The 14,160-nt window shown below is 43.1% G+C and overlaps 1 protein-coding gene and 1 long non-coding RNA gene across 2 annotated transcripts in view; one reads left to right on the top strand and one right to left on the bottom strand.

The window, feature by feature from the left end:
* Positions 1 to 12,002, top strand: part of urm1 (ubiquitin related modifier 1) — a 53,023-nt gene extending 41,021 nt beyond the window's left edge. The window contains exons 4-5 of the mRNA XM_078550073.1: positions 10,338 to 10,386; positions 11,501 to 12,002. Coding sequence (XP_078406199.1) covers positions 10,338 to 10,386; positions 11,501 to 11,569 — 118 coding nt within the window. The 3' untranslated portion in view covers positions 11,570 to 12,002. The remainder of the gene's footprint in view (positions 1 to 10,337; positions 10,387 to 11,500) is intronic.
* On the bottom strand, positions 6,054 to 12,200 carry LOC144685497 (uncharacterized). The gene is made up of 3 exons (XR_013577739.1): positions 11,483 to 12,200; positions 10,308 to 10,471; positions 6,054 to 6,561 (listed from the first exon to the last, which is right to left on the bottom strand). It is a non-coding gene; the product is annotated as an uncharacterized LOC144685497 (long non-coding RNA).
* Positions 12,201 to 14,160: the final 1,960 nt, after the last annotated feature.

Here is a 14,160-nt window from a genome sequence, read left to right as displayed (position 1 = left end):
AGGCAGCCCCACTCACTGTCTGGGCTCACAGAATGACCACGGGATTGGTCAACGACAAGGGCTGTGGTCACCATGGAACTGGAGCCCAGAACTGAGTCAGCACTTTGAAGAGAGGAAAGAAAAGAATTGCAAATTGTCTGACTTTTTAAAAAGGAAATGTTTCTTTGCCACGTCCAGCTCTCGTAATGGTGGTGTCAGAATGCACTGTGTGCTGCAGCAGCTTCCAGTTTCTGTCTGGCCCTCAGGATGCTTTAAAATTCAGGGCACTCCGAACGACTTGAAGTGTGCAACTTTGAGGAAGATAATTAAAGTACGCTGAAGATCAAACGGCTTTTCCATCCAGCTTTGATCATTAACTGATGTACTAATGCTTTCCTTTTGTAGACATGCTTTAAATTAATAGCTCTGATAGCATTTCCAAGTGTCACTTTAACATGCTTCTCCTCTGTCTGTCTGCACTGCCAAGCAACTGCTCCCAGCTCACTTGTCTGAGATTTAGTGATTATAGCGGTGACTGTATAATGAATTAGAGAGGAAGGTGACTCCATGGATAAGTGCTGGAATTCACTACTTGCCCATTGAGCACTTCTCTAGGTTTAATAAATTCAGGGTTCTTTAGTGCAGCTAAGGCAAACAAATGTAGCTGAGGAACTGAAGTTCATACCTGAGAGTTTGGTGAGTGGGGTAGTTCAGTGATGGGGGGAGGGTGAAGGAAGTCTTGTTTCTGTTTGCTTTTTCTACCTTTTTCACCCTGTAGGAATTGGTTCTCACTCTGCTACAGGGAAAGGTGCTAGCTGTTTGGTGAGTATCTGGCAAGGTCTGTTCCAGTCCTAAGGTTTAAAATAGTATATAAACTGGTGGTACAGTTAATAAAAAAATATATAAAAAGGAACATAAATAAGCGAATAATATAATTAAGTAATTAAAACACATTAAGGATGGCAGGACAGGTGATGTGTCAGGGCTGCAGCAAGAGGGAGCTCCTGGATGCCAGTGTGATCTAGGGAAAACACGTCTGCAAAGGATTTGCAGCTTCAGGAGCTTCAGATCAGAGTCATTGAGCTGCAGGCACTGTGACACATCAGGGAGGGGAAAAGTTATCTGGATGTTTTGTACCAGGAGGCAGTCACACCACATAGGATAGGGTCTTCTGATTTGGTCAGCAGTCAGGGACAGGAAGGTGTGACTGCGAGTGAGGCAGGTAAAGGGACTCGGAGTGCAGGAGTGTCAGCCTCTGCAATTATCCAATAGGTTTGGATGTTTGGATGAGAGTGAGGATTGCAGGATGGATGAGCAAACTGACCATGGCACAGGAAGCTATTCAAGTGGGGGGAGCTAAAAGGAATGTAGTGATAGTTGGGGACGGTATAGTGAGGGGGATTGACACTGTTCTTTGCAGCAAAGAGCAAAAGCCTAGACGGCTGTGTTGCCTGCCCAGTGCCAAGGTTCGGGACATCTGCTCAGGCCTGGAAAGGAACTTGTAGTGGGAGGGGGAGGTTCCAGTTGTTGTGGTCCATGTAAGTACCAGCGACATAGGTAGAACTAGGAAAAAGATTCTGCATGGAGAGTATGAGGAGCGAGGCACTAAATTAAAAAGCAGAAGCTCAAAGGTTATATTCTCTGGATTGTTACCTCATCCGCCTGCAAATTAACATAGGGTACATAAAATTAGAGCGATGAGTACGTGGCTGAAAGACTGATGTGGGAGAAGTGGGTTCCGGGTTGTGGGGCACTGGCACCAGAATTGGGAAAGCGAGACTGTACCGTTGGGATGGTCTATACCTGAACAGTGCTGGGACCAGTTTTCTAGCGAGCTACATAACCAGTGAAGTAGAGAGTGTTTTAAACTAATTAGTGGTGGCAAGGGATCAAATTTGGGAAGATGTGGTAAACCAAAGAGTAGAGAAAAGACAAGAGAGAAAGCTATTAATTTGGAAAACGATAAACAGACCGTGACAGGAAGGGACAGAGAGTACAGGGAGTACAAATCTAAGAGGAAATCAGCAGATAAGGCTAGAGGTAACAAAAATAATAAAAGGATGAAACTGAAGGCTCTGTATCTGAATGCATGTAGCATTCAAAACAAAACTGATGAACTGAGAGCACAAATAGAAATAAATAATTACGATCTGTTAGCCAATACAGAGACATGGCTGCAGGATGACAGATTGGGCCCTGAATATTGAAGGGTACGTGACATTTAGGAAGGGCAGGAAGCTAGGAAAAAGTGGAGGAGTGCCTCTGTTAATTAATTATGGTATTAGCACATTAGAGAGGGATGACCTAAGTTTAGGAAATGGCTTGGGTAGAGATCAGAATTGATAAAGGCAAGAAGCCACTTGCGGGAGTGGTGTACAGGCCCCCTAACAGTAACTATAGAGTAGTATGGGGTATAAAGGAAGGAATAGTGGGAGCTTGTCAGAAAGGAATGGCGATAATTGTGGGGGATTTTAATCTGCATATAGACTGGGAAAATCAGGTGGACAAAGGTAGCCTAGGTAAGAAATTCATAGAATGTTTTCGGGATAGTTTCTTAGAACAGCACTTTCTGGCACCAACCAGAGAGCAGGCTATACTAGACTTTTAAAAAATTCATTCACGGGATGTGGGCTTTGCCATCTGGACCATCATTTGTTGCCCATCCTGGTTGCCCTTGAGAAGGTGGTGGTGAGCTGCCTTCTTGAACCGCTGCAGTCCATGTGGTGTAGGCACACCCACAGTGCTGTTACGAAGGAAGTTCTAGGATTTTGACCCAGCGACAGTGAAGGAACAACGATATATTTCCAAGTCAGGATAGTGAGTGACTTGGAGGGGAACTTCCAGGTGGTGGTGTTCCCATCTATCTGCTGCCCTTGTCCTTCTAGATGGTAGTGGTCATGGGTTTGGAAGGTGCTGTCAAAGGAGCCTTGGTGAATTCCTGAAGTGCATCTTGTAGATGGTACACACTGCTGCCACTGTGTGTTGGTGGTGGAGGGAGTGAATGTTTGTGGATGTGGTGCTAATCAAGCGGGCTGCTTCGTCCTGAACAGCGTCAAGCTTCTTGTGTTGTTGGAGCTGCATTCATCCAGGCAAGTGGGGAGTATTCCATCACACTCTTGACTTGTGCCTTGTAGATGGTGGACAGACTTTGGAGAGTCAGGAGGTGAGTTACTTATCGTAGGATTCCTAGCCTCTGGCCTGCTCTTGTAGCCACAGTATTCATATGATTAGTCCAGTTATTGTGCAACAAGATAGGATTAATTAATGACCTCGGATTGAAGGTGTTCCTAGATAGCTGTGGTCATAATATGATTGAATTTTGCATTCAGTTTGAGGGAGAGAGAGTGGGCCCAAGGCTAGTATTTTAAACTTGAATAAGGGCAATTATGAGGACACAAAAGCGCAACTAGTTAAAGCGAACTGACAAATTAGGTTAAGGGATAGGTCAATAGCAATGCAGTGGTGGACATTTAAGGGGATATTTCAGTATACACAGAATAGATACGTTCCAACGAGAGAAAAATTCCAGGGAGAGGACCCACCATCCGTGAACTAAAAAAATTAAATATAGTATCAAACTTAAAGAAAAAGCATATAATTGCACAAAGATGGGCAGCAAGTCAGAAGATTAGACAATATAAAAAACAGCAAAGAATGATAAAAGATTGATAAAGAATGAAAATTTACAGTACAAGAAAGCTAGCTAGAAATATAAAGGCAGATACTAAGTGTTTATATATAGATATTTTAAAAAGAAAATAGTTAACAAAGTGAGCATTTGCCCTATAAAAAGTGAGTCTGGGGAATTAATAATGGGAACTAAGGAGATGACAGAGGAATTGAACCGGTATTTTGCATTGGTCTTCACCATAGAGGATACAAGTAACATCCCAGAAATAACTAAATCGGGAAATGGAAGGCTCGGAGGAACTCGGGAACATTACAATCACCGGGTACTGAGTAAATTGTTGGAGCTGCGGGCTGACAAGTCCCCGGGTCCTGATGGACGTCATCCTAGGGTCTTAAAAGAAGTGGCTAGTGAGATAGTTGATGTGGTTTTAATTTTCCAAAATTCTTTAGATTTGGGGAAGGATTGGTTAGATTGGAAAATAGTGAATGTAACTCCTTTATTCAAAAAGGGAGGGAGACACAAAGCAGGAAACTACAGGCCAGTTAGCTTAACATCTGTCATAAGGAAAATATTAGAAGCTATTATTGAAGACATTGTAGCAGGGCACTTAGAAAAATTCAAGGTAACCAGGCAGAGTCAACATTGTGAAAGGGAAATTATGTTTAACCAATTTATTAGAGTTCTTTGAAGAAGTAACATATGCTGTGGATAAAGGGGAACCAGTGGATGTACTGTACTTAGATTCCTAGAATCATTTGATAAGGTGCCACATAAAAGGCTATTGCAAAAAATAAAAGCTCATGGTGTAGGGGGGAAACATATTGGCATGGATAGAAGATTGGCTGGCTAACAGGAAACAGAGGGTAGGCATAAATGGGTCTTTTTCTGGTTGACAGGATGTGATGAGTGGTGTGCCACAGAGATCAGTGCTGGTGCCTCAACTTTTTACAATTTATGTAAATGTCTTGGATGAAGGGACCGAAGGTATGGTTGCTAAATATGCTGATGACATAAAGACAAGTAGGATAGTAAGATGTGGAGAGGACACAAGGAGGCTACAAAGGGATATAGATAGGGTGAGTGAGTGGGCAAAGACTTGGTAACTGGAGTATAATGCGGGCATATGTGAAATTGTCCATTTTGGCAGCAAAAATAAAAAAGAAGCATATCTTAATGGTGAGAGATTGCAGAGCTCTTGGATGCAGAGGGGTCTGGATGGTCCTAATGTATAAATCACGAAAGGTTAGTATGCAGGTACAACAAATAATTAGGAAAGCTAATAGGATGTTATTGTTTATTGCAAGGGGAATTGAATACAAAAGTAGGGAGGTTATGCTTCAGTTGTACAGGGCACTGGTGAGACCACATCTGGAGTACTGTGTACAGTATTGGTCTCCTTATTTAAAGGAGGATTTAAATGCATTGGAAATAATTCAGAGAAGGTTTTCTAAACTAATACCTGGATTGGGCAAAAACAAAATACTGCAGATGCTGGAAATCTGAAATAAAAACAGAAAATGCTTCTTCATGATCATACAGACTCGAAACGTTAACTCTGTTTCTCTCTCCACAGATGTTATCAGACCTGTTAAGTTTCTCCAGAATTTTCTGTTTTTATACCTGCATTGGGCAAGTTGTCTTATGAGGAAAGGTTGGACGTGCTAGACTTTTATCTGCTGGAGTTTAGGAGAGCAAGAGGTGACTTGATTGAAACCTTTAAGATCCTGAGGGGTCTTGATAGGGCAGATGTGGAGAGGATGTTTCCTCTTGTGGGAGAATCTAGAACTAGGAGTCAATGTTTAAAAATAAAGGGTCGCTCATTTAAGACAGATGAGAAATGTTTTCTGAGGGTTGAGAGTCTTTGGAACTCTCTTCCTCAAAAGGTGGTGGAAGCAGAGTCTTTGAATATTTTTAAAGCAGAGGTAGATAGATTCTTGATAAGCAAGAGGATGGAGTATGGAAGGATATCTGGTACAATGAGCAAGAAGGCAATACTTGTGTCAGGACAATTGTGAGGTAATTAAAACTTTTTCACAAGCTCTAGACTTGATATATTATAATCTTTAGCATTATCGACCTAAACGGAGTTGGTGTGTTTGGTGACGGATTTGGTGCCTTGGGAGATGGCGCGTTTGGCCAGTTCCCCTGGCAGCATGAGGCGGACGGCGCTCTAGATCTCTCTGGCCGAGATGGTGTGACGCTTCTTGTAGCGTGTGAGGTGTGAGACCTCTGAGGCGATGCACTCCAATGTCAGCAACGAAGGAGTTCATAACACTCATGGCCTTGGAGGAAAAAGTGTCCTATCAAATTACAGCATATTAACAGCACATGTGACACATGCACCAGATTTCACCAGCAACCTGTCTGAACCAATAGAGTACAATGTAATGGACAGTCATTCAGAGAAATGCAACAACTATTGAAAAAGAATCAACAGAAAGTTGTGTCTGTTGCTGTAAGAAAAAAGTTTTATTTTTTTAAAAGATAATTAGAGATGTTTTACAATAGAACAAAATAAATTTGTGATCTGCCCCAGGTTTCAATTGGTGAATACGTTGAGTCATGCAGAATTGGAAAAGGGAGCAGGTTTCATCCCTGGTCTAAGCTGTTCCTGTGTTTGGGATTTTGCAATTGCTGTCTGCGTTCCTGGACTAGAGATAGGAAAATAGGATAGGGTTCCTATCCCTGATTGTTATCCAGTGGCCCATGTGTGTGAATATTACTGTGTGTGAGAGACAACAGGTTTGCTCTCTGTGCTGTCTCCTCCCTCGTTCATCTCAAAAGGCTCCTTAAAATTTTTTTCTCTATGGGGATCATAGTCAAAGAAATCAGAAAACAGAATAATTCCCGAGTGCCTCCTGTAAGCTTGCATGATTCTTGCTGCAGAGAAGCCTCAGAGTAAATTGCCTGCGTGTCTCTCTTCTCTGTATAACAGTGCATGGAGTGAGAACCTAAGAGAGGGAAAAAATGCATTTAATATGAAAACGCAAGAAGGAAACATTGAAAAATAGTGGTTGCCCTGATGATTCACAGGGTCAAATGCACCATTGTTAAAATACTGAGAAAGCCCCAGGCTTGAGCATCATAACGGTGCATCTCCAGGAGGTGCAAAAAAAAAAAGGCTTGGTAATAGCAGGCAGACGTGAATGGAGCTGAACCAGTCAAGGATTTGATGCACCTGAACCAGTTTCTTCCTTCTCCCCTCTCTGGCAATTGATATCAATTCTCATTCAGTCACTTGCACAATAAAGTAGCAATAATCTTATAACAAAACGGCACTTCCAAAAATAACGGATGACACTAAAGTCACGTTATGAGCTTGCACTTTGATCAGCTGAGATCTGCCACCCGCGCGCACACAAGAGGAAGCCTGGTCGCAAAACCAACAAGTGACCTCTCAGCACTCTAGTACAGAGCAGCTAAATATCAATATAATTCTGTCAAATGCATGGACTCTGAATAGTGAGCTTGCTGAGTTTTAAGCCAAATGCAAGCTTTTGGGGTTAATATTTTGCTGATTTTTTAAAATGTATTTTTTCATGGGATGTGGGCATCACTGGCAAGGCCAGCATTTGTTGCCCATCCCTAATTGCCCTTGAACTGAGTGACTTGCTAGGCCATTTCAGAGGGCAGTTAAGAGTCAACCACATTGCTGTGGGTCTGGAGTGACGTGTAGGCCAGACTGGGTAAGGATGACAGATTTCTTCCCCTGAAGGGCATTAGTGACTAGATGGGTTTTTATAACAATTAATGATAGTTGTCATGGTCACCATTACTGAGACTGGCTTTCAGTTCCAGCTGGCATGGTGAGATTGAACCCATGTCCCCAGAGGATTAGCCTGGGCCTCTGGGTTACTAGTCCAGTGACATCACCACTACACCATCATCGCCCCATATTTTTCACTTCCACTATTTAAATGGGAGGAAACTATGGGGTGGTCTTTGACACTGTTCCAATGCACCATGTCATGGAGTAGTATGATGGAAGCCAACACCCAGAGCTCACCAATTTCAACATATCTACCGGGCAGAGAGTTATCATTAAACTGCAAGCATGTGTTCAAAGCTGCCTCTTCCTGTAGAAACGGATGATGTTGCTGGAACAAATTTGTCTTGGGGACAGGACTCGTTATGGAACCTCATTGCTATGACAACAGCCTAAAAAAAAATCCTGTCTTGTAAGCAGTTTGTTTAAAAGTTGAGATTGCAGCTTTAGTTTCTCTGGCATCAGACTGACCCCATTGCAAGCGGAAAGCCTTTACAAGCAAGCAATTGTTTGGGGAGGGGGTGGGGCTAGAGAAGATGGCAGTGCAGTTTACATTGCCCCTATGCTGTCGATAGCAACCTTCTCTGTTTGCCAAGTGGTTCTGTATGTCTGACTGCACAGGGAAGGAAACACCTCTTGAACCATACTGCTGGCAACATTCTTTTGAGTTTGGTTACCCAGGTGTGTATTCCAACAACTTGCATTTATATAGCGTCTTTACTGTAAGAAAATGTCCCAAAGTGCTTCACAGGAGCATTATCAAACAAAATTTGATACCGAGCCACCTAACACACTTGCTGTAAAAAGAGACATGCTGTCAAAGCTTTTCATCTTGCACTCATCAGGACAGATGCAAGAATACCAAATTTCAAGCGATCGCAACAATTTATGCTGCATGAGAAGTAGGTGCTGATTGGTTAGCATGTTGACTTTAATTGGTCGAGGTCAATTTGTTGCTCCCTTTGAAACTTGACATTCTTGCGTCTGTCCTGATGAGTGCAAGACAAAATGCTTTGACAGCATTTCACTTTTTTTTCAGTTATACTTAAATTCTGTACTACCACATGACTACCTCAGAAAATATTAGGACATGTGCCCAAAAGCTTGGTCAGTTTTTAAGGAGTGCCTTGAAGGAGGAGAGAGGGAGAGGTGGAGAGGTTTAAGGGGGGGGGCGGGTGGATTGTAGAGCTTGGGGCTTTGGCAGCTGAAAGCATAGCCACCAATATTGATGCGATGAATATTGGGGATGTGCTAACGGCTTGCATTGGAGAAGTGCAGATACCTCAGGCTTGAGGTTACAGAGATAGGGAGAGGCGTGGAAACTGAAAACAAGGTTGCGAATTTTAAAATTGAGGCATTGCCAATCCAGGAATCAATGTTGATCAGTGAGTACAGGGGGGAATGGGACTTGGTGCAAGGATACATGTTCGAGTTTTGGACAAGGAGAAAATGGAGGACGCAAGATGGGAGGCCAACTAGGAGAGTCTTGGAATAGTCATGTCCAGATATAACAAAGGCGTGGATGAGGGTTTCAGCAGCAGATGTGCTGAGGCAGGGGCGGAGACTGGTGATGTTACAGGAAGAGGTAGGCAGGTTTGGTGATAGTGCTTTATGACCTTGGGAGCTCATATTGGGGTCAAGTAGGCTGCCGAGTTTGTGAACAGGTTGACTGAACCTCAAGTGACCAGGGAGAGGCATGGGGTTAGTGGCTAGAAAATTGTGGAGGGAACTGAGAAAACTGCCCTTGCTATTTAGTTAGAGGATTTTCCTGCCCATTCAGTACAGTATACATGCAAGAATTCCACACACACTGTCTCTAAATCTAGCTACTGAGCTATCAGTACCATAGTCAATAGGTAATGAGTTCAAATCTCACTGCAGAGTCTGAAACATCACCTCAGCTGCCACTTCAACCCTGGAGGCGCTGTCTGTCCGATGAGATATTAAATGCATGCTCTGCCTGCTCTCTCAGATCCCCTGGCACTATTTCAGAGGAGAGCCAGGGAGTTCACCCTGGTGTCCTGGCCAATGTTTATCCTTCAACTAATATTACAAAAATAGATTGTCTGCTGATTAGCACATTGCTGTTTGTGGGAGCTTGCTGTGCGCAAATTGGCTGCCCTGTTTCCTACGTTACAAAAGTGGCTGGACCTTAAGTATTTAATTGATTGCACAGGGCTAAGGGTTCCCTTGAGGTTGTGAAAGGCGCTATGTAAATGCAAGTTATTTTCCTTGGTCGATCATGAAGACTGCCTCGACTGTTTATGTTGCAACGAGTGTTTTCTGTCAGTGCAAAATGTGTCATCTTACAAATGCAGGGCACAGCATCTAACATAAACCACAAACATGAATGTTTCATCTCCAAGCAGTCCCCCCCCCGCCGCCGCCGCCGCCGCTGCCGCTCCCCCCAGCAAATAAAACTTGGCAGTGAGGGGGCCAAAGTGGAGTTCGGACATTTGCGCGTCAAGTCTCGCACTTAACCCCGCTGCCCCTTTACCTGGTTAACTTCCCACATATAAGCAGTGACTCTTCCGCACACATTCCAACAAATTCGGCAGCAATGGGGTTAGGAAACTTTTATTCCTGTTCAGGAAAGTGTGAATTGTAAAGGTGAAGCCATACCCCCAAACCCAAACAATTCACAGAGTGGACAGGTGAACACGGCTCTGATTTTGTTAAGTCTGTGTCGCAATATTCACAAGCAACGTACTCAAACCATGTTCCCTCTCCTCTTTTGGCAAAGATCGGTTGGCCGCGTTTGTTACTGAGGAATTAACCCAGAGAAAATTGCAAGTGCGAAATTGATTTGAAATTGACCGATATATGTTGTGAATGTATCTGTTCTTCAGCCCCCAGCCCCCAGCCCACATACACTAAATATTATTCCTCCTGCCCAGTACCAAGAACAACACCTGCCCGGGGGTGACTGACCTCGCTGATGGTTCCCTTGATGTCTTTCAGGAGGCCGGGGATTCTGGTTCTGGTCAACGATGCCGATTGGGAATTGATGGTTGGTATCACCGATTGATTCCGCTTCCGTTTCGCCAGCGATCCACGTCGTCGCGGTTCCCTTGAACCCGGGGGGCCGAGAGATCCTTAAAAGTTAAAGAGGACAGGCTTGTCAACGTGTTCCGTGTATTCGCTCCAAAGGGAGAGGGGAGAGGGGGTGGATAAAAGCTTTGCTGTTACTGATAGGGCGATATCTGTTCAATATGTGACCCAATCATTCCATTTCACAGCTGAAGGAGACCAAACCAGTTCAGTTAAGCATGCCCCCCACCCCCCCTACCCATTTTGCTAGTGGAATATGTATTTTGCTTACCCCAAGTACATATTTTGCTAAAGTACAATGTTATGGGCGCAGCACTTGAGCTGCTATTGCAGGGGCAGAAGTGTGAGTAAACTAGGCATTTTAACACTCCAATATTATTTTTACTCCATTCCAGGCAAATGATTCGGGATAGTTAGAAACAGAATACTTGTTTTAACGGGCTGAGCGTTTTTTTTAAATATAATTAATTACAAGGAATATCCCTCCATTTTATTGACCCACATAGAAAATGGCTGCTATCAACCATAGTTAGGGCTGAGTAGTTGGCGTTGTGGTGGATTTTACTTTGGGAGAGTTGGAGTGCATTTTATTTTTTGTTCAATCCTCTTTTTCCGCCGGGTGGGGTCCAACTTTCCGATTCAGGTGGGTTTCACACCCTTTTCTGATCTGGAGGTCCTCACTGTGGGAGCTCAAGTCCAATTTTAAGTTGGGAGTTGACCCTTCAGCCTTGACGACAATTTTTTAAAAAAAAATTTTAAAATCAGTGAAAATCGAGGGGAAAATAAGGCTTGTTCTTCATAAATGAGCCCAGAGATTACTGCCCGTTTTTGAAAGTGCGAAATTGATTTGAAATTGACCGGTACATTCAGAGGGTTGCAGTGAAGTCCAGTCAATGTTAAGCCGGATGTCTCACCAAATACGAACACTGGGCCTAGAGATAGGGACAAGCGAGGCATTGAGCTTAGAAGATGCGATTGCAAATGGGCGAACGAACTATTATTGGGTTTGAACAAATTCAGCAATTTATCCATTTGACCGAGATTTTTCCTCCTACCTTTTGTGTTTTCGCCAGGGCCGGTTGGACTATAAACTGGAGGACCGAGACAACGTCGTGTTTATATCAACTTTGCACGGTGGTTAAAGGGACATTTAAAAATAGACGAGAGTTTCTCTGTACCAGTGTCTAACCGCGGCTTCTCGGTGATAAAGTGACAGCATGATGTTCTCGAGGTTATCCGGATCCGCTCCTTGTAATACACAAATCGTTTGACCCGCAGTGCATGAGGAATACAGACCAGAGTAAGAAAAATCAGCGTTTTAAGTATAGATTTTGAGCTGCAAAATGAAATAAGCTTCTCCGATCCTTAAAGTCCTTAATCTCTCCTTTTAAAAAAAAAGTAATTCCGACATATTATGTGGGCAGTAACATTACATGGTTTAACATAATCGAGTCAATGTACCGAGACCTGAAATCTCCTCTCTGTTAAAATGATGCCTTCCCTCCCCACCTCCCCCCCGCCAGAATTATTTCGATTTTCTTTCTAGTTAAATTGAAATTAAATCGTTGACTCTTGCGTTTGAATCTTGCTCTGCATTTATGCTTCCACTCCTGGCTTAATTCTGAAGCGTTTCCCTCTGTTTCTTCACCCACCCACCCGGACAAGCACCTTCTGATGTATTAACTGAGGGCTGGAAATGAAGGGGCATTGCAGTGCAGTGTGAAAGCCAGTTTGCCGTGAGGTGAGGTGAGGGTGTGATCAAAGACCCTGGTGAAGGAGAATTCTTTAAACGGTAGACCCGCTCCTGGCCTGAAAATCAGCGGCGTAATATAACGGAATATTTCTAACCAAAAGCTTCCAAATTTTGTGTGTGTGTAAATATATTACTGCCAAAAAAAAACCTTTGTGAGAGACGAGTGCTAATTTTACACAACAAGCTTAAGTACAGAATTTATGTCAGATTAAAGGTGCGACGCTCTTAACAGTAGATATTAGGTGGCTTGGGAATATTATTTGTTTCTATATCGATATTGTCTGCAAAGTAAGAGTTATACCAAATTGAGATTTTTAAAAAAGAGGGGAGGGAACAGGTGCGATTCGTACTGTTAAGTTTTGCAGCAACGTCTGAATATTTTATTAATTTTTAAAATATGTACAGATCACATTACCCGTCACAACAGAAAATCCCCGTTGCAGACCGATAAAAGTTGCCTATTTTGTGTAAAGACGCGCGAATTAGATGTATGAGCATCCCTTTATCGAATATTTAAACGGAATTAGTTCCAGATGTTGGTCCTGGCTTCAAATTTAAAGCGAACCCCCAGATTTAATAAGAAATAATTTAAACGATGATTTTTTTTATATTTAAAAAAAAAATGCCGCTCTTTTTCCACACAAACCCCGCTTTCGGAGAACAGTTACTGTAAACATGTCAGCAGAATTGCTTTGCAGTTTTGTCATTGTTCCCGTGTTGTGCCCGGACTGAATTTACCTGCCGTTGCTCCATTTGCCAGCCCTTCAGTGTCTAGGCAAGAAACATGTTTTTCAAAATTTGACAAATCCCGTTCGTCGTTTCTTCGAGGTACAACAGAGGCTTGTCCAGCTCAAGGTGCTGTTAGTTAAACCTGCTTTCCTGGTTTTTCTGATCAAAAACTGGCTTTTTTTTAAAACAAAACCAAAAAAAATCTATATATATATATATATTTCCTCCTCGCTTTATCACTGTAGACGAAAGAAGAATATTAAAATCCAGCTACGGATGTCCATCTACAATTCTCGGGGTCCGATTTGGAAAAACACAAGAATTGCGTTTGGACAATCAATAGCGAGAATTTCGAGGCTTTTTTTCCCCCCTCTCTCTCTCTGTCTCTCTCTCTCTCTCTCTCCCTCTCTCTCTCTCTCTCCCGGAGGCAGCATCTCCTGTCTTCGATACACCACAAACACAGGAAACACACACACACACAAAATAAGATTTTAAACAGATCTGCTGACCAACGCACTGTCCCGTCAATTTGCATCTCTTCGGCTCGTCCTCCAACGGACCTGGAGATGTGAGAACCAGATTGCAAAGATGTTTTGTAAAGCACACTGCAGACAATTTATAAACACAGCAGTTCGGGCTGGACATGTATTCATTTGTTGTTCGTTTTGCAATAAGGACCGCATCATTCTGACCACCATTTTTGCGTCAGCACAAAATGCTATTTTTTTTTGCACGCGTTTAAAAAATGATACAAATTTTCTCTTTTTTTGGGAAGAACAGAAAATCTGCATCTCAGTACCAACACTTGAAAGGTAACATCGGTCATGGTTGCAGCTATATATATATATATAGATATATATAGAGATGCACCCACACATACATACATACACACACACAGACACACAACCTGTAATATGCTGCAAAACAAAAGGGATTTGTCTCATTCTCGTTTTAAAAGTATCGACGTTCCGATCCTTCACTCTAGTTGAGGTGCCATTTCGGGCTCCTGGTCCTCTGAAGCTCCTCTGGAGGCTGTCGGCTCTGCATTTCACACTGTGCTCGGTTAGTGAAACGGGGCTTCTTCTGAGCAATCTCTCTTCCAACACCAACACCACCCCCCCACTACCCCCTCCCCCAACAATAAATGTATAGTGACCAAAGCAGAGAGAGAGAGAGAGGGGGGGAGAGCGAAAAAAGGCGATTGTCTTCAATTGGCACTGAATTTGAATAACGCCACGGGGTGATAAATGG

The sequence above is a fragment of the Cetorhinus maximus genome, chromosome 10 (genome assembly GCF_964194155.1).
Source record: "Cetorhinus maximus chromosome 10, sCetMax3.hap1.1, whole genome shotgun sequence".
Lineage (NCBI taxonomy): Eukaryota > Metazoa > Chordata > Chondrichthyes > Lamniformes > Cetorhinidae > Cetorhinus > Cetorhinus maximus.
This window is presented reverse-complemented; position numbering and strand designations above follow the sequence as displayed.